The sequence below is a fragment of the Eschrichtius robustus genome, chromosome 4 (genome assembly GCF_028021215.1).
Source record: "Eschrichtius robustus isolate mEscRob2 chromosome 4, mEscRob2.pri, whole genome shotgun sequence".
In the NCBI taxonomy this organism is placed as follows: Eukaryota; Metazoa; Chordata; class Mammalia; order Artiodactyla; family Eschrichtiidae; genus Eschrichtius; species Eschrichtius robustus.
In genome coordinates, this window is record NC_090827.1 from 40,198,040 (window position 1) to 40,217,222 (window position 19,183).

Below are 19,183 nucleotides of genomic sequence, written 5' to 3' on the forward strand. Positions count from 1 at the left end.
TTTTTGGCTGCCTTTTTACAGTTTGTTCTCTTTCATTACTTTTTAAGAAATTTAGTTAATGTTCCCTTTCCTAGAGAACAAGCGTACCTAGCTTCCCAGAAGGGTGGGGGTGGGGGGATTCCCCAGGGTAGGCACAGTCTGTTCACTCCCTTAACCTAATATCTGCTCCAATGTTCTTTGCATCCAGCTTTTCATTCTTTCATCCAGGTTTTGGTAACAATCACACTCCAGCTTATCTCAGAAAGAATGTGCATGTTGACTGGAGATAATTATAAAACTAGAACTACGACGAGCACTATTACTAATGCCCATGGGCCTAGTGTCACTCAAATACCTTTCCCACACGAGGACATCTCAGAATAAAGGGGCAACATGATTGACAGAATTTGATTGAATCTTTTGGCTTCTACAGTAAAGAAAGATTGTGAAGTTACTTACTAAACTAAAAATCCAGTGGTCTTTTATGATAAAAGAAAAGAGAAGTATAGATCAAGATTTTTCTCTATAAAAATATATTGATCCAAAAATACAAATTTAAAATTATCCTGTTTATTTACCTAACCTTTCACTTTTGAATATTATTTAGTATAAATGGTACTGTGAGCCGTTTAAATTATGGTACATTGGTAAGCCTAAGTAACATGACAATCCAAATCTTGCAATCACCAAGAGTGTTTTCTTTTAAAACTTTGTGAGAATAGTTTTAAATATATATGTTTTGACCAATTTATTGTTACTATACATCTTAACCTATTTATTGCTAAAGGAATTCTGCAATGGTGTACCTCTTTATTTTTCCCAAAAAGTACTTTAACTAAGGCAACAGTTGAAATTTTTATCTAGAAGGAAAGATTTAATAAAAATAAAATAAATGATGATTATAAATTACCTAGGCCCATATAAACTATATGATATAAAAATATCAGGCTCAGATAATACTGCTGCAAGGCAATATAACTATTAAAATGTGGGGTTTTAACTGCAACTATATATGTTAAAAAAAATAGTTTTACATATATGTATATATCAAAATAAATATATCATTCTTTCACAAAGACTCAAAATTTTATATTTCATAGGAAAATAAATATGCATTTCAAAATTAAAATGTGAAGTTTGAAGATAGTGTACAGCATTAGACATCACTACTTGTAATAGTACCAAAACAAACAAATTAAAAGATCAGAGTAAACTGTTGGAATGCTCTTCAGTATGTCAAAAAATCATAGTCATGTAGTTAACTCAAGGCTTAAATTAAACCCAAGCCTAATTCTGTAGGAACAGAATTTTCAAAATGTAATTTCATTGATACCCAAAACGATTTTTAAAAATTTAGGAAATCATTTGAATAAATAGAAATTTTAAATTTAATAGTCATAATGAATTGTGTTAATTCTTCAAAATATCAGAAAATCAAATCAGATGACATTTTTTATCAAATGCAGCCCACAAGAGGAGAAAATCATGAGTATGAAAATGATTACAATACCTCTCAAATGTGTGGAGGAGGGAAGGAAAAGAGCAGAGAGAAGAAAGTGTGATGGAGGAGGAAAAAATGAGCAAAGATATTTTACATATTAAAAGTTAATTTACTATTTTTTATTATGTACTAAAATCAAGTGAATGCCCACAGTCTTCTGACAGCACAATTTGGTAAAGAATCACACAAAAATATCTAAATTTCCAAGTTAAGAGAAGAATATCCCCCTAGATTCTTACAGTTTTCTTTTCCCAAAATGGCTCAAGAAAATTCTCCAGAGAAGAGTGATAAGAAATTTCATTAAAATCTAGTCAACCCATTTCATGGTCAAAATTAAGCTAATGTGAAGCATAATGTTATATATGAAATTTCTTTTTTCATTTCTAAAAATATGTTTCTGCAAAACTAATAATTTTTTGTTTTGTTTTTAAGCTGAATCTGTAAGTATGTTTAAAAACAGGACAAGTGACTCTTGGTTTCTTCTCTCATATAGGACTTGTTCTCCTTGAAAGGAGGGAGGTCCAGATGCCCAGAGGACTCACAGTGCATTCTTTGAAACACGAAACAATGTATAATGCAACTAGTTATTAAACCAACTTCTATTTCCTTGTAATCCCTTACTTCCTAGTGTCAAGGTTAGGCAAATTCTTTCCATCCAAGATTAAGAAAATAAAGGGATCAATTGTCTTCCTACAAGGAAGGCACTTCATGACGATGGAACGTGCTTAAATTTTCAGTTTAATTTCTTGTCACTTGCCCTCTTGAATGCTATACTTTTGCCACACTCAACTTCTTTCACTTCCTGAAATGCACTCTGCTCTCCCATTCAGACAACCACAACTGTTCTTTCCCCTCTGCTCCTCCATCCCTGAACCCTGTCACCACCACAATAAGTACGCAAGCATGCATGCTTGGGCAGTCCCTTGCTTGTCATCTCATCCTCATTCTAGGGGTCACCAAATGGCAGAGTTCCCTTCAGGGAACATTCTGATCCCAGAGCCACTGCAACAGAGTCGTGACTTAGCCACTCACTGAAGAGAGTTTTGCCTTACTGATGACTAATGAATAAAAGTTTTTACTCTATATGTTTATAAATATTAGATAGAAATTAACTTCTTACACAAATTTCTGTCAATATTTGCTTTTATCCTAGCTTTTTAAAATTTATTTATTTATTTATTTATTTATTTATTTATTTATTTATTTATTTATTTATTTTTGGCTGTGTTGGGTCTTCGTTTCTGTGCGAGGGCTTTCTCCAGTTGCAGCGAGTGGGGGCCACTCTTCATCGCGGTGCGTGGGCCTCTCACTGTCGTGGCCTCTCTTGTTGCGGAGCACAGGCTCCAGACGCACAGGCTCAGTAGTTGTGGCTCACGGGCCTAGTTGCTCTGCGGCATGTGGGATCTTCCCAGACCAGGGCTCGAACCCGTCTCCCCTGCATTGGCAGGCAGATTCTCAACCACTGCGCCACCAGGGAAGCACTATCCTAGCTTTTTTAAGAGCACTATTGATACTAATTTTTGCACCTCAGAATTTTGATAAATACCAAAGTTGTTTTTCACACCTACAGTCCTTCAGGTTGTGGGTTTCCAGAGTGCTTCATACATTATCATAAAGTTAGCAAACCTTGTAAAGAAGAGTTATGAAATGAAATTGCAACAACAAAGTTGGAGACTTTCCTATATTATTGAAATGTAATACTACATTTTTATGTTATGCAAGGGATCATATTCACAGGTGCTCACTTACTTTGGATAAATATTATCTTTCAAGATAATTAAGGCTATAAATGTCTCAGGACTTCAGAGATCATAAAAAGTAGAATTAGTAAGTTTTTCTTAGGAATGCAGTTTCTTTAACTTCATGTAAAGAAGTTTTAGGGGGCTATCTGCCACTGTTTAAAATAACTGGGAATTTGAATACAATTCTAATATGATAAGTCTGCAGTTGCAGAAATGAAACATTAAAACTAAAGACATATAAATTATTGTTATTTAATTAGAACTAAAAACATATAGGATTCAAAATACTTCAAAAAGAAAACAGAAACTCTGGCTTAAAAGGGATATTTTCTTTTAGCCTAAAGAAATCATATCCACAGTGACTTTCTTATTTGAGCAAATTAAAATTTTGATAAGAGTAGCTAAGCTATAGAGAACGTTTTGAAAGCAAAATGTGTTATATTTTTCTCTCCTCCTACAAAATCAAATACAGGGTTTTCTGCACCCTGTCTTCTTTCCTCTTTTAACAATGCAACCTTCTTTCTACATTCTCAACTTTCCTAGTTACTTTTGTCTTCTGGACCTGATTGAACAAACTCACATCAAGATTACTTAACACTTCACACCCATTAGGCTGGCTATTAAGAAAACAGAAATATAGTAAGTGCTGATGAAAATGTGGAGAAATTGGAGCACTTGTGCATTGCTGGAGGGAATGTAAAATGGTGCAACCACTCTGCAGAATAATATGATGATTCCTCAAAATATTAAACATAGGAATACAATATGGTCCAGCAATTCCACTTCTGGGTATATATCCAAAAGAAGCAAAAGAAAGGGCTCAAACAATAGTTCTACACCCTTGTTCATAGTGGCGTTATTCACAATATCCAAATGGTGGAAGTAATCCAAGTGTCCACCAACAGATGAATGGATAAACAAAATATGGCATATATATTCAATAGAATATATTCAGCCTTTTTTAAAAAGAAGGAAATTCTGACACATGCTACAGCATGGATGAACCTTGAAGACATTATAAGTGAGATGAGCCAGTCACAAAAGAAAAAGTAAAATACTTGTTGCCAGAGGATGGTGGGGAAGGAAGAACAAGGAATTAGTGTTTACTGGGTACAGAGTTTTAGTTTGGAAAGATAAAAAGGTTCTGGAGATGGATGGTGGTAATAGTTACACAGCAATGTGGGTGTACTTAACGCCACCAAACTGTACACTTAAAATGTTAAAATGGTAAATTTTATGTTATGTGTATTTTACCACAATAAAAAAAATGGCAAAAAAGATTAACTTAGAACTTGGTATTTGATCCCTTCTAGTACTGCTATTATTTTAAAGGATAAATGAAAGGGGAATCCTTAATAAATAAATAAATAAATAAATTAGACTTTCAATGGTGAAAATTAAAGAGGCAGTGAGCTGCAGGAAAGAAATCTGAAGGTTTGAATCTTATCCCCTCTTACCCATTCACACCCCGCCCACAAAATAGTGGGTTTGCAAGAGTAAGATAAACCTCTAACTGGACTGAGGCAAAAGGCCTATTAATGCTCACCCAGTCTCCACTCTAGTCCACCCCAAGTTTCTTTAGACAGGTACACATACCCAAAGCACCATCTATTATGCCAAAGCCATGGTTAGTAGCTCCTTGTACTCCTAATTCCCCCGTGGGCAATGAGTAAACACTCCCAGTCTTGCATCTGGAGCTCTCCACAGTCATGTCTACTCTTGCCCAACTTATTCCCCAAAGAAATATGTTTAAATGTACTTCTTCACACAGCTAGGAGCAATCTCTAAATTATTAGTGTAAAACAGGGTAAGCAGTAGTTCATTTATTCACCTTTACTGGAAAATGAAAACAGCCTTCTATGGGTGTTACTTTTGCTAAGGACATGTATGAATTAGCAATATACATCCAATTAGCTGGAGGTAACTGTCTATTCTGTAATTAATTACTATGTTCTGAAAATAGTAGATTACGAAGACTTTGAATTTCACTAAACAATATTCATATAATTTCCTCATCTAAATTCATATAATTTTCCGTAATAATGTTTGTATAATGTCCTTATCTAAAACAGGGATGCAATGATTTAGTTTTAGTATATTTACTCACAAAGAATTTAGCAGCAGAAGTTAAATATTACGTAATTCAAAAGTTTTGGTTTACAGAAAAAATATAAAAACTCAAGATTTTTAAAAATACTAGATAACGAACTATCCAGTAGATAAGAAAAATAATTGTTATCAGCTGTCTAATGGTGTATGGACTGAACTGTGTCTCCCCACAATTCATATGACTCCTTAAGCCCCAGTGTGACTGTATTTGGAGATGCGACCCTTAGAGAGGTAATTAGGTTAAATGAGGTCATAAGGGTAAGGCACTAATCCAATATGACCAGCATCCTTATAAGAAGAGAGGGAGACACTAGAAACACACAGTGGAAAGGCCACGTGAGGACACAGCAAGGAGGCAGCTTTCTGCTAGCCAAGGAGAGAGAGGCCCCAGGAGAAAACAGCTGTACTGGCACCTTGATTTTGGACTTCCAGCCTTCAGGACTTTGAGAAATAAATCTCTGTTGTTTAAGCCACCCAGTCTGTGGTATTTTGTTATGGCAGCCCAAGAACACTAATACAAATCACAAGTCGAAAAGAAAAATAATTCATGATATAAAAAGAGGAAAGAAAAGAAAAATGAGACAGACACATTCACATACAGAGCAGAACACATAGGAGATGTAAAAAATCCAGACATCTATACAGACACCGTGAGACACAAATATTATAAAATGGCATTTTGCACTCTTTTAAGAAATCATTGCTAAAGATTTCAGAATCACATGAGTTGTTTCTACTACAGTAAGTCACCTACACACGAACAAGTTCTGCTCCGAGAGAGCATTCGTTAAGTCCAATTTGTTCATAAGTCCAACAAAGTCAGCCTAGGTACCCAACTAACACAGTTAGCTATATACTACTGTACTGTAATGGTTTATAATACTTTTCACACAAATAATACATAAAAAAACACAAAAAATAAAGAAAACATTTTTAATCTTATAGTACAGTACCTTGAAAAGTACAGTACAATACATACTGCTGCTTTTACGCTTGCTTCTGGACATCCTGGGCTTGAAATAAACGTACTGTACTACTGTACTCTACACAGTACTATACAGTAAAGTACACAAAAGCACAACCACTCGTACAGGATGCACGCACGTAACAATGTATGCCAGACACGTGAACTAACTTACGTGATTGGACATGTGAACACATTCGCATCTTTGAAAGTTCGCAACTTGGAGGTTCATATGTAGGGGACTTACTGTATTTACATAGAGACATCTCAGAGCTGGCCCTGATGAGCATGTGAACTTAATGTGAAGTCCTGATTCCATCTTCAAGTCATAGATTCTCACGTCCCAGTTTAGAGAGCACTCACTCACAAAACCATTAGTATGTGGTCGTGACATTGTCCTTGGATTGTTAAGTCCTCTTAGTGCCACACTCCTAACAAACATCTTTATTCTCCACTGGCTTCCACTGTATTTTCTTGATAGTCTAGGTACCATTACAAAAATAGTCGCTATCACATTTAGGGCAAACCATTGTGATGATCACTTTGGCTATTACCACTCTTCAAACAAAAACTAATATACATATTTAGGAGTTAAGGTGATCAGCAAGATTTACACAAAATAAGACAACAGAACAAAAGCACTTCTTCAGAAAAAAGATGAATTTCAATGGGGAATCATTTTAGGAATGAAATATGCCCATAGTAACATCTTACATGTTATATCAAAATGAATTCAATCATTTGCTAGAAAAATGGTAATCCATCTCTATGTCCAGTTTTACAAATACTTACACTACAATAATCCTGAAATACTGATGATGATCCAGAGAAACTAGGCCAACTGGAGTCACGAGCCAAACAGGAAAACCTTTCTGACACTACTCCTCTCCAATCATAGAACGCTCTGTCTGTTGGAAATATCAATGCAGGTTAAAAGAATATTTATCCAGGAAAAGTACACACTGATCATACTGCTTAGTGTTACAAAGAGGAAAGTAAATCATCTTTATGGCCCACTATTCTGTATTAAAATCACATCTTTTCATCTAACCATAGCAAGATGAGGAAGTGATAGCACTGCATAGAGAGAGGCTTCAATTAATGGGCTTCCTCATACAGTAAAGCTCTCGTGTTTTTATTACATACAGTGTGCCCATCAGAAAACTAATAAGTTCATTCTTTTGATTCTTCTCTTCAAGAACACTGACTCCTTTTTTAAGGGAGGCTTAAAGCAAAATCAGATTTGTGAATAGCACTAATGAAAACAAAAGAAAACCTCCTCTCCCTGTTACATAAGCACTTTAAAAGAGAATTCAAAATTATTATGAAGGTGCTAGTTTTGATATTGTGAAGTAAATAAAATTATTGAAAGTATTTAAGGTAAATAGGTTGGAAGAGCAAAAGGTTAGCCAGTATATGCCCACATATTTCTTCCGTCTCTTGGTAGTTATGTGGGATTTCTGCACAAAATTTTTAATGAAGAGGAGGAGATTTCAGATTTATTTGTCCACTTATTTCTCAGAAATACAATTTAATCCTGCCATCCAAATGAATCAAACTATTTTTACATTTCCAATTTTCTTTCTAATACTTATTCATATACATATCTTCCTGAAACTTTTAATTTAATAGAGTCCTCCATGGACCAGTTAATTTCATATAAATTTAGAGAAAAATCAGAAGGAATGTATTCTCTCATTTCATTGCTTCAATTTATTTATAGGACCATAAGGGTCCTATATGGGTCAGAGACATCCTAATCAATATACACACACACATTCTACCCCATCTTAATTTTACATATATTTCCTCAATTTCAGTCAGTCTCTGCCCTCTATCAAAAAGGAAGAATCTCTAGGAGAGGCACCATAACAAATTATGTATCTCAATCACAACCCAATATGAAGAAATGAATATCTTTAATGGAAGCGAATGCCAATAATGAGTAGATCATACAGAATCTGAAAATATTACTATCTGAGAAGAGGATAGCAAGGGAAAGGCCATACACGTCATACTTTACTGGGGACTTTCATAAACCCAGGGGGATATAAAGGGATAGCATAAGAGTATTAGAGATGTGTATACCCCACATTTCTTATGAAGCTTTTTTGACTAATTTGAAGCATTTCTCAATTCACTAGCACTATCCCTATTTCGCCCACTTCCTTTAATGAACTTCTACAATAAATGTTCTCACTATTTTAGATAACAGAGCATCTCTTTCCAATCTCCTTTTTAAATGTATAAACTCTTCCAGGGCAAGGGCAATATCTTACTTGGAATTGCTCTGTGATTCTGGTTCATTAGCGATGTGATTAAAGTTACTATGTAAACACTAGTGAACTAGAATTAGCCTCACAAGGTTAAATCTCACAGGCAAAAGGGAATCTTCCTGATCACTGAAGAGCCCAACCCAAAATGAAACTAAATGCTATATGACTTATTTTTCCAAGAGATTCCAGAGCATTTCAAATATTTTATCTTGTTTACCCACAAAACAGACTCATATTATCAAGAAGGCCATACATTATTTTCTCCAGTATACAGGTATCACACTAGAAAATATAGCTAAAACTTTTCCACTTCAGGAAGCAGTAAAGCCTCCACTAAAATCCTCAAGGTAATCATTCACACACTGATCTATACTAACGACTCCTCCTCAGAAGCCAAGCACAGAAGGTGACGTGCAACAAATTCCAGTTTATTCCACAAAGTCAGTCGAAAGTTATAAGCTGATAGTTTGAAGAAGACCAAAGTCATACATCAGACTAAATCTTCACAAACCCTTCACAGAGCCAACAAGCTTCACAGATAATGACAAAGAGAAATTAAGATTCTGAAATCTAAGGGTGTGTGTGTGTGTGTGTGTGTGTGAGAGAGAGAGAGAGAGAAAGAGAGAGAGGGAGCAAGAGTAGGCTGTATATTGATAGGTGAAAAAATAAGAAATCTTGTTAGAACTCCCAGTTTATCAGCCAGCAGGACAGAATAAAATACTCTGAGATTAAACAAATCTGGGGAAAATACAAGAGCAAAATTTGGAAAGAAACCAAAATATCCCATCAGATTAACAAGGAGTTATTAGCTAACTTTGAACATTAAAAAAATTGTTAAATATCCATACTGATGTCTTTGTATCCTTGCGTTTCCTCAATACTTATTTAGACTCTTTGAAGAACTTTATTATACCACTAGTTCATGTTATTTTGTTGTCTTCTTTAGATCTCATCTCCCTATCTAGACTTGAGAGTCTTTAACTTGCTTTGTATTCTCCATAATTTTGAATACAATGCTGTGCCCCAAGCATATGTTTAGTATATGCTACTGCAGTGACTTGGTATTGGGTGAAAGGCCACTCAGGAAACTGCTGAGAGTGGAAGGCCCCATGTAATACAACTGATATAAACATCTGAAAAAATGGAAGAGTCTTTAAAAAGGGATTTTTAAAATTCTTTAAATTCTTTTTTTCAGGACCAAATATTTTTTTCACCAGACCATCTTCCCTCTCTTGATATTTATCTTGATGTTTATAATGGTAATAGTTTTTAAATACATATGAGTTGGGGGTGGCTTTTTATTTCATTTCCCATTTTCATTCAAATTTATGCAGTTAACAATGAGTCAATTATTTACACAGATGAGAGGGATTTTTAAAATCTAATAAGCATAATTACTTTAGAAACAAATTATTTAGATGAGTCACAGAAAACTGGTAAGATTGTATCTGGTGATATTGCCAAGAAAATGAGGAAAGAAACAAGGGAAAAGAGGGAGGAAGGAAGGAAGAATCTCTAGCTAGTTAAAACATTCACCACTTTTCTGTGATCTTTGTAGTGACAAGCATTTCCTCCATATTGCAAATTGATAGATTTGTCCAAATTGTCTGAATATCAGCACAAAACCCAAAGACAATAGGAGTTTAAACTTTTCAAATATATTGTTTCAGTCAACCAAGAAACCAAACGTTCACAGGAAATAATCTATGCAACTGCCTCTGACAGAGCCAGAGAAGTCCAGCAGCAAGTGCGGTGTATCTTTACGAGGACTTGACAGAGCCAAAGACACCACTGGGTTCAGCAGTCCTGTTGTCCCTAGAGCCTCTTTTATGCCAAGCTCGTTCTGTTTCCCTTTTATCAATTCCCTTCTATCAATTAATTCTCTGAGTTAATTGCACATGCAGTTTTAATCTGTAGGTAATTACAATCAATTAATAGGAGACAGAATTAGCAGTTCTTAGTTTGATTAACTATATAATTAAAAGGGGTGGTAAACTAGAGTTGACAAATAGCATCTTAATCAGTTGAATAATCAAACCCCAGAAGCTTGCTTGGGCAGCTGAATTCCATTTCTTGTATTAGTTCAAATTTTAGAATCAATGACTGAAATGTCCATTTAAATCAATTCATATTGTTAATTTATAGTCAAAAATGAACAATATGTATTCTAAAATTACTTAAACTATTTACCTTCTTTTGGTTATAATGAACCGCTTCCAAAAGGATTCAATAAAAATAATGATCCAACAAACTAACTTATTTATATCTACTGAATACCAGTTAGTATTCATGGCTCCCAAATCATATGTTACAAAACATCTAAGAAATATGAGTAACTCCTTTTGTACTAGGTTCTATTTAACACTTTTATATGTGTGCTGAGAGACAGCAAATAAAACATAGCTTTAGTCTTTTTATTTTTTTTTGGCTATCAGGTGGAAACAGTTGTTTGTAGATACAGTGGCAGTACTAAGATGCAGGATAAGCTTAACGTGAGTTAGAAAAATATATGAGAACTTCATCATGATTAGGATATAATATAATAGAACAGTAGCATGACTGTTGCATAATATCTTTCTGAATTGCCAAGTATTTGAACAAGTTTGGCAGATACTTCCAAGCTTATAGTAAATAAAAAATGTTCAAAAAAATCATGATTTCTGGTTCAATATGGCTTGTTACCTTCGACTGTGAGGCAGCCCCTTTTATAGCCTCAAGAAAATACTATAACAATCAAAGACAAAAATGTCAAGGTCACAAAAAAATTAAATTTAACCATTCACCTATCTGCAGTTGAGAAAAAATTTTCATTAATTAGGATGATGGAAGTGAACTGAGGAAAGCAATCAGTGATCTTTACATAATAATAAACCCCTAGCCCATCTGAAAGCCATTAGAAAGAAGCTTAATACCACCTAAGAAAAAACCAAACAGAACAAAAACCATTTCTCTAAAATGTGGGTGCTGCTCACTATTTACAAGAGCCAGGACATGGAAGCAACCTAAATGTCCATCAACAGAGCAATGGATAAAGAAGATGTGGTACATATATACAATGGAATACTACTCAGCCATGAAAAGGAATGAAATTGGGTCATTTGTAGAGATGTGGATGGACCTAGAGACTCTCATACAGACTGAAGTAAGTCAGAAAGAGAAAAACAAATATTGTATATTAATGCATATATGTGGAATCTAGAAAAATGGTGTAGATGATCTTATTTGCAAAGCAGAAATAGAGACACAGCTGTAGAGAAGAAATATATGGATACCAAGGGGGAAGGCGAGTGGTGGGGGGAATTGGGAGATTGGGATTGACACATATACACTATTGATACTATGTATAAAATAGATAACTAATGAAAACATACTGTATAGCACAGGGAACTCTACTTAATGCACTGTGGTGAGCTAAATGGGAAGGAAATCCAAAAAAGAGGGGATATATGTATATGTATAGCTGATTCATTTTGCTGTACAGTAGAAACTAACACAACATTGTAAAGCAACTATACTCCAATAAAAATTAATTCAAAAAATAAAATAAAATAAAATAAAATGTGGGTGCTGCTATTGAAAAACCATTTCCCTCTCCATACCCCCATCTATCACGATCCACTTGGACAATACAGCTCCAAGAAAAAACTAGGAATGAAGTAATCCTGGTGGTAGGATTTAATACAGTCCTATTTCAAGGAAAGAGCTCTGTGCAGAGGGTGGGACTGGCAGGTCTTGATAACAATGTATAATGGAGATTATAATTCTCATGTGCTGAACAGCTAAAAATAATAAAGAACGAAGGGGTGGAATAGGAAAGGCCCCACCTTGGCAGAGCCAACCTATTCCAGATAGATGTCTGCAGTTACCAGGAATTGAGCAGAGAAGTGGGCATTGACACCTGCTCATCAACTATAGAACAAGAAAAGGTGACCAATACACCCAAGTGAACATGGAGTGGAGCTGAGAAAAATCCACCATGTTCTCTATTTGTGAAATCACTCACTTTGCATAGATCTGTTTCTCCTTATTCAGGGCAGAGTAAACACATTGGGTCCTACATTAATCATGACAATGCTAGTTAACATTTAGTGAGGACCTAGTTTGTTAAACACTTAACATACATTACTTGATCTAATCGGCAAAGTAACCCTATGAGGTCGGTGCTGAGTTTATCCCAGTTTAACAGCAAAGAAAACTAATTAAGTCACTTGCCCAAGTTCAGACAATTGCTAAGTGGTTGTGTGATCCCAGGTCATTCTGAATTTGAAGCCCATATGATTGTGATACAAGGGGAAAGTTCCCTACAGTAGACTGAACAATGGCCCCAAAGATATCACATCCTCATCCCTAGAACCTGTAAATGTTAGCTCATAGGATAAGAGGGACTTTGCAGGTATGATTAAATTAAGAATCCTGAGAGGGCAAGATTATCCTGGATTATCCTGACAGACCCTACATGCAAGTGTCCTTACAAAGGGGAGATGTGACTAAAAGGGGAGAAGGAAATGTGATGACAGAAGCAAGAAACTGGAGTGATTTGAGAAAGAGGTCATGAGCCAAGAAATGCAAGCAGCCTTCAGAAGCTAGAAAAGGCAAGGAAACAGATTCTTCCCTAGAGTCCCAAAACTCTGAGTCCAGACTCTTGACAACTTAGTCCAGTAAAATTAATTTTGGATTTCTAGCCTCTAGAACTATAAGAGAATAAATATGTATTGGTTTAAGCTAGCAAGTTTTGGTAAATTGTTAGAGGAGCCATGGGAAACTAATGCAGTCTGCAATTCTGAAAATTGAGTAAAATATTCTACTAGACTCAGAAGAAAATTTTAGAAAGTGTTGGCATTCTCACTGTATTGTAGCAAGCCAACTCTTCAAAATAGAGGCCAAAACATGGGGGTGCATGTATCTTTTTGAATTTGTGTTTTATACACCAATTGGATATACACCAAGGAGGAGAATTGCTCAGTCATGTGGTAGTTCTATTTCTAGTTTTTTGAGGAACTTCCATACTGTTTCCATAGTGGCTGCACCAATTTATATTCCCACCAACAGTGTACAAGGGTTCCCTTTTCTCAACATCCTCACCAACTTTGTTATTTGTAGACTTTTTGATGATAGTCATTCTAACAGGTGTGAGGTGATATCTCATTGTGATTTTGATTTGCATGTCTCTGATGATTAGCGATGTTGAGTATGTTTTCATGGGCCTATTGGCCATCTGTATACCTTCTTTGGAAAAATGTTTATTCAGGTCCTCTGTCCATTTTTAATCTGGTTGTTTGGGTTTTTTTTTATATTGAGTTGTATGAGCTGTTTATATATTTTGGATATTAACCCCTTATCAATCATATCATCTGCAAACATTTTCTCCCATTCATTAGGTTGTCTTTTTTATTTGTCCATGGTTTCCTTTGCTGTGCAAAAGCTTTTAAGTTTAATTAGGTCCCATTTGTTTATTTCTTTAGTTTCCTTTGACTTAGGAGACAGGTCCCCCCCCCCCAAAAAATATTGCTAAGATTTATATCAAAGAGTGGTCTGCCTATGTTTTCTTCTAGGAGTTTTATGGTTTCCAGTCTTACATTTAAGACTTTAATCCATTGAGTTTATTTTTGTATATCATGTGAGAAAATATATCTGAAGAAAATGAAAACACTAATTTGAAAAGATACATGCATCCCAATATTCATAGCAGCATTATTTACAATAGCCAGGATATGGAAGCAACCTAAGTGTCCATCAACATATGAATGGATAAAGAAGATGTGGTGCATATATATATACAATGGAATATTACTCATCCATATAAAAGGATAAAATTCTGACATTTTGCAACAACGTGGATGGAACTAGAGGGTATTATGCTTAGTGAAATAAGTCAGACAGAGGAAGACAAATATGTTAAATTATCACTTATATGTGGTACCTAAAAAATAAAACAAATGAATTAGTATAACAAAACAGAAACAGACTCACAGATATAGACAGTAAACTAGTGGTTACCGGTGGGGAGAGGGAAGTGGGGAGGGGCAGGATAGGGGTAGGAGAGTAAGAGGTATAAACTACTATGTATAAAATAAACAGGCTACAAGGATATATTGTACAGCACAAAAAAATATAGCCAATATTTTACAAGAACTTTAAATGTAGTAAAATATTGAAACTGATATAATATTGTAAATCAACTATATTTCAATTTAAAAAATAGAGGTCAAAAGCAACAAGGAAAAAATAAACTAAGACTTTAAAAAATAATATTTGTAAGGCAAACGAAAATGGAAATAGTTTTTTTAAAAAAGGCAAGAAATACAAGGAAACCAAAAATGTACTTCAGAGTTAGTAGGGCAGTAGAAGACAGTGCAGAATATCAAATGACTGGATTTGGCAAGCACTCCTAGAGTGCAGAAGAAAAGTGTCCAAAGACGAAAATTATGAGAGAGAAGAGTACAGATTAAAGAGGATAAAAGATAAATATCCATGAAAGGAATCATACACTTTACCAAAGATGAAAACAGAACAATCAGGAATGAAAAAAATACACTACTGAATAATAATTTCCTGAGCTGAAAAAAGATTTGCATCTTCTGAGTATTAGGGCTTATTGTGTTTTAGGAAAAGTTAATTAAAAAGGATTTGTACGCAAGTACATTCTGCAAAATTAAAGGAATAAAGAACATTTAAATTATAAGAATAAAGAAAATTTCATATACATTTAGAAAGAAAAAAATCTCAAAGGAGCAAAACTCAGGTTCCTTCCAAATTTCTTTTGTGAAACAGTAAAAGAATCCATAAATAACAGAATACCACCAAGGAAAAAGAAAAGGTATGAAACAGAAATTTCGTAACAAAATTGTTCTCAATGTATAAAGGCCAGGAAACAAATCATTCTCAAATATACCAGTGCCCTGAAAATATGCTCAGAAAAATATGTTTTTGTTTAAGTAAATAAACAAACAAACACTTACCTCAAGACCAAGATGGGAATCAAATTCAAGGATAAAAGAATTTAGAAATCATGCTGTAAGAGTACCAGCAGTTCTTGCCGTACCAGTATGCAGTTCTAGTAGGATCACTTGTGGTACGTGGATGCTGTAGCTCTGATGTAAAGCTTGGTCCTCCCAGGCTTTACCTCATAGTTTCTTTTCTGCTATTCTACTTTCTCAGGAACCAAACAATTTGTTTCCTAGGGTATACACTTGAATTCACTCACAGTTCAAATGAAATATTCTTTCACATGGAATCCTGCTCTATAACCAATAACCAATGTTGTTCTGTCACGCACTTACAATGGCTAAACACTTGGAACATGTACCTAGAGACTCAGTAAACAAGACAAGAATAACAAAGAACAATATAATGGCTATTTTCAGGTTCAGAGAACTTAAATAATGACTTTTCTCCTTTCAAAAGTTCAAACTGAATCACCTGAGTCATGGCATCACCCTTCACAGAGTTCCTCTTCATATCACAGGAACATCCTCTGAGTGTTCTTAGGGAGCTCTGTCGTTTAACCAAGGGAAAAAATACACCTGGAAAATAGATTCTAGCAAATACACCAGAATTTAACAGTGAGTATCTCTGGGTGGTGGAATACCAATGGACTGTCATTTTTTGTGAGTGCTCTGTACTTTCCAAGTTTTCTGCAATTTATTACAACTAATTACAGTTTTAGGAAAAACATTTAAAATAGGCCATAAAATTTTAGGTAAAAAGCAAAAATTATGTAAAAAAAAAAAAAATGAACAAAAGCAAAGAGAAAAGGCAGGCCCAGTGCACTGTTTTATCCTCCACACAACTGCAATGCCTGGTACAGAATATGTGCTAACTGTTTAAAGCAAATGAATGTTAAAATGAATTGGATGGTGTGTTTTTTACAGATGACAATGATGTCATAGATCTCTAGGCAAAAAGAGACAGAGGTCTAGGGGAAAAGTGCATTTTGGGTGATAATTTAATGGGAGTGTTCTTAATGTCCCTGCCCCCCACAAATGGAAGCAACGATTAGTCTTTCTTTCCTCTCATATAACTCTAAATTTTTTTTAATTAATTATTTCAGGTTTATGATGAATTGCTGTTTGGACCATATGGATCTTACCTATTTTAGTCAAGGTTTTTGGTGCCCACACTCATACATGCTTGGTGAAAGTGAAAATTTGAAAAGACTTCTGGGAAAGTAATTTATCAGTAAGAGAAGTGTTTTAAAGCTCATATTTTTGATGTAATATCAATTTCTAGGAATCTTTCATAAGGAAATAATCTGGAATATGCCAAAAGATTTATTAACAAAGATGCTTATTACAGCATTATTTATAATAATTGTGCAGAAAAAGAGTTAGCATAACAAACTTGAGACTGCTATTCTTAGAAAAAGATGCTTGCAAGGTTGATCCTCAGCTGGCATCTAAGTACTTGGCAGGTAAACAGTTCCCTACCCACTGACGTAAAACTTTCCCTAAAAGATAAGGGTATCTCACTATGCCTAAACTGTGCAAAAAATATGGTTTATGCAGAATACCTGCTTTCCTTCTGGAAATCTGGAGTGTTGGTACATGCTAAGCAGAGGGCACCTATGTAACCATGTCCCAGTAAAAACCTTGGGTGCTGAACCTCTAATGAGTTTCCCCAGTTACAACCCTTTACACGTGTCATGACTCATTGCTGGAGGAATTAAGTGTATCCATGTGACTCCACTGGAAGAGGACTCTTGGAAGCTGGCTCCTGGTTTCCTCTGGACTTCATCCCATGTGCCTTTTCCCTTGCTGATTCTGCTTTGTATCCTTTCACTATAATAAAACTTAGCTGTTGATAAGGCTATATACTGAGTCCCATGAGTCCTCCTAGCAAATCATTAAGCCTGGGGTGGTCTTTGGGATCCCCAATACAATAATAAAATTGGAAATAAGATAAACGTCCAGTAATGGGAGATTCATTAAGAAAATTACAATGTATACATACATTGGATTATTTTTTGATAACAAAAATTTTGCCTATGAAGTTTTTTACATTATATAGAAAATTTAAAATATTATATACCTTATGCTTTTAATTATGAACCAAAAACTCCATAAACAAAAGAACTAAACAAAAATATGCCAAACTGCTAAAAGTGATAGCTTCTGGTTTGATCAAATTTTTGTCTGTATTCTTTTCTTTTGTTCCTAATAGGCTGAGTGCGAGGTTCATAAATTCTTCGTACCTGACTCACATTTTGAGGAAAGCTGTCCTAATTATGTTTTCCTCATATTTGCAGGTTATGCATGAGCTAGAATTATTGTGCAAATTCTGGAATGAGAATTAGAAATTCTGGAATGAAATTAGAAAATGAAAACAAGAATCTAATCCCCTATGAAAGACTGTTAATTTTTAGTTATTTCCCTCTGTCTTTGATGATTGGGTGGTCAGAAGACTGAAGTTCATTAATGTTTCATTATCTTTACTGAAAGCTCATTAAAGCAATACATTCAACAGAAGAAAAAAGACTCTGGTGGCAGAAACAAAAGGATAATCATAGTACAGCATTTTAGCCCTGCTTGTGTTTGTATGTTTATTCCAAATGTTTCACTCTATTCAACTCTCCTAGTCATAGCTAGTATCGAGATAGATTGTCACCTTGCATATGTATGGTCATATATAGACCATATATGATTAGTGAAAACTCAAAACTCAATTGCAGGCAGAAAACTGTAGAAAATAAAATTAGAGGTTTGTGTAAGTACAAAGTGATTCACAAAGCCCAAGTCTATAAAGCTACAGTAAGTATCATACATAAATATAACAAACAAGATAAGTGAAATAAGCTAACAACAAGGACTTTCCATTGTTATGATCAACATTTACAATTTGGTTTTAAGGACTAGTCAATTTCAACCTGTCCTTTTCAGTCCTTTAAACCATTATCAGAAAGGAAGCAAAGATAAAACATAAATCAACGTTTCTACTTGTTATAACTACAAGTAAAAGTTTAAATTCTGAGTGGATGATGAAAATTCTGAATATTAATGTGTTAAATGTTATCTATGAAGCTCAGTAGCCATGTGGACCCTGTTTCTATTACTACTAATAAACGAAAATTGACTGTACTAATCAAATATTTCACAGATGCTCTGTCTTCTTACTACTACACATCAATAGATCAAATTCAACAAAATTTGGTTCTTTCAAGAAACATAATATATATCATTTTAGCATCAACTTTAAGAATAATTGAGGACAAAATTAGGTTCATTTCTTAGTGGTTTTACTAACCGCTATGTCCATATATGAATTTTTCCTCTAGTTTAACTGCTCTACTTGCCTTAACCCAAAAGAGTATTGAAGTCCACCTCCACTCATTTGCTTATACCATGGTGCCCACTCGTGAAGGTTAATTTTCATGTGTCAACTTGTCTAGGACACAGTACCTGGATACTTAGTCAAAAATATCTGGATGCTTCTGTGAAGGTATTTTTAGATGAGATTAACATTTAAATCTGCTCTGAGTAAAGCAGATTGCTCTCTATAAGGTGGGTGGGCCTCATCCAATCAGTTGAAGGCCTTCAGAAGAGAGAATTCTGCCAGCAGACTGCCTTCAGACTTGAGATGCAACATCAGCTTTTCCCTGGGTCTCCAGCCTCCCAGC

At 34.8% G+C, this 19,183-nt stretch overlaps 1 protein-coding gene across 1 annotated transcript in view; it reads right to left on the bottom strand.

Annotated features, from left to right (window-relative positions):
- Window positions 1–19,183, bottom strand: part of IQCM (IQ motif containing M) — a 371,477-nt gene that overhangs the window by 256,206 nt on the left and 96,088 nt on the right. Inside the window, 2 exon segments of the mRNA XM_068541959.1 lie at window positions 7,088–7,203; window positions 9,791–9,800. Of these exon segments, the coding sequence (XP_068398060.1) occupies window positions 7,088–7,203; window positions 9,791–9,800 (126 nt within the window).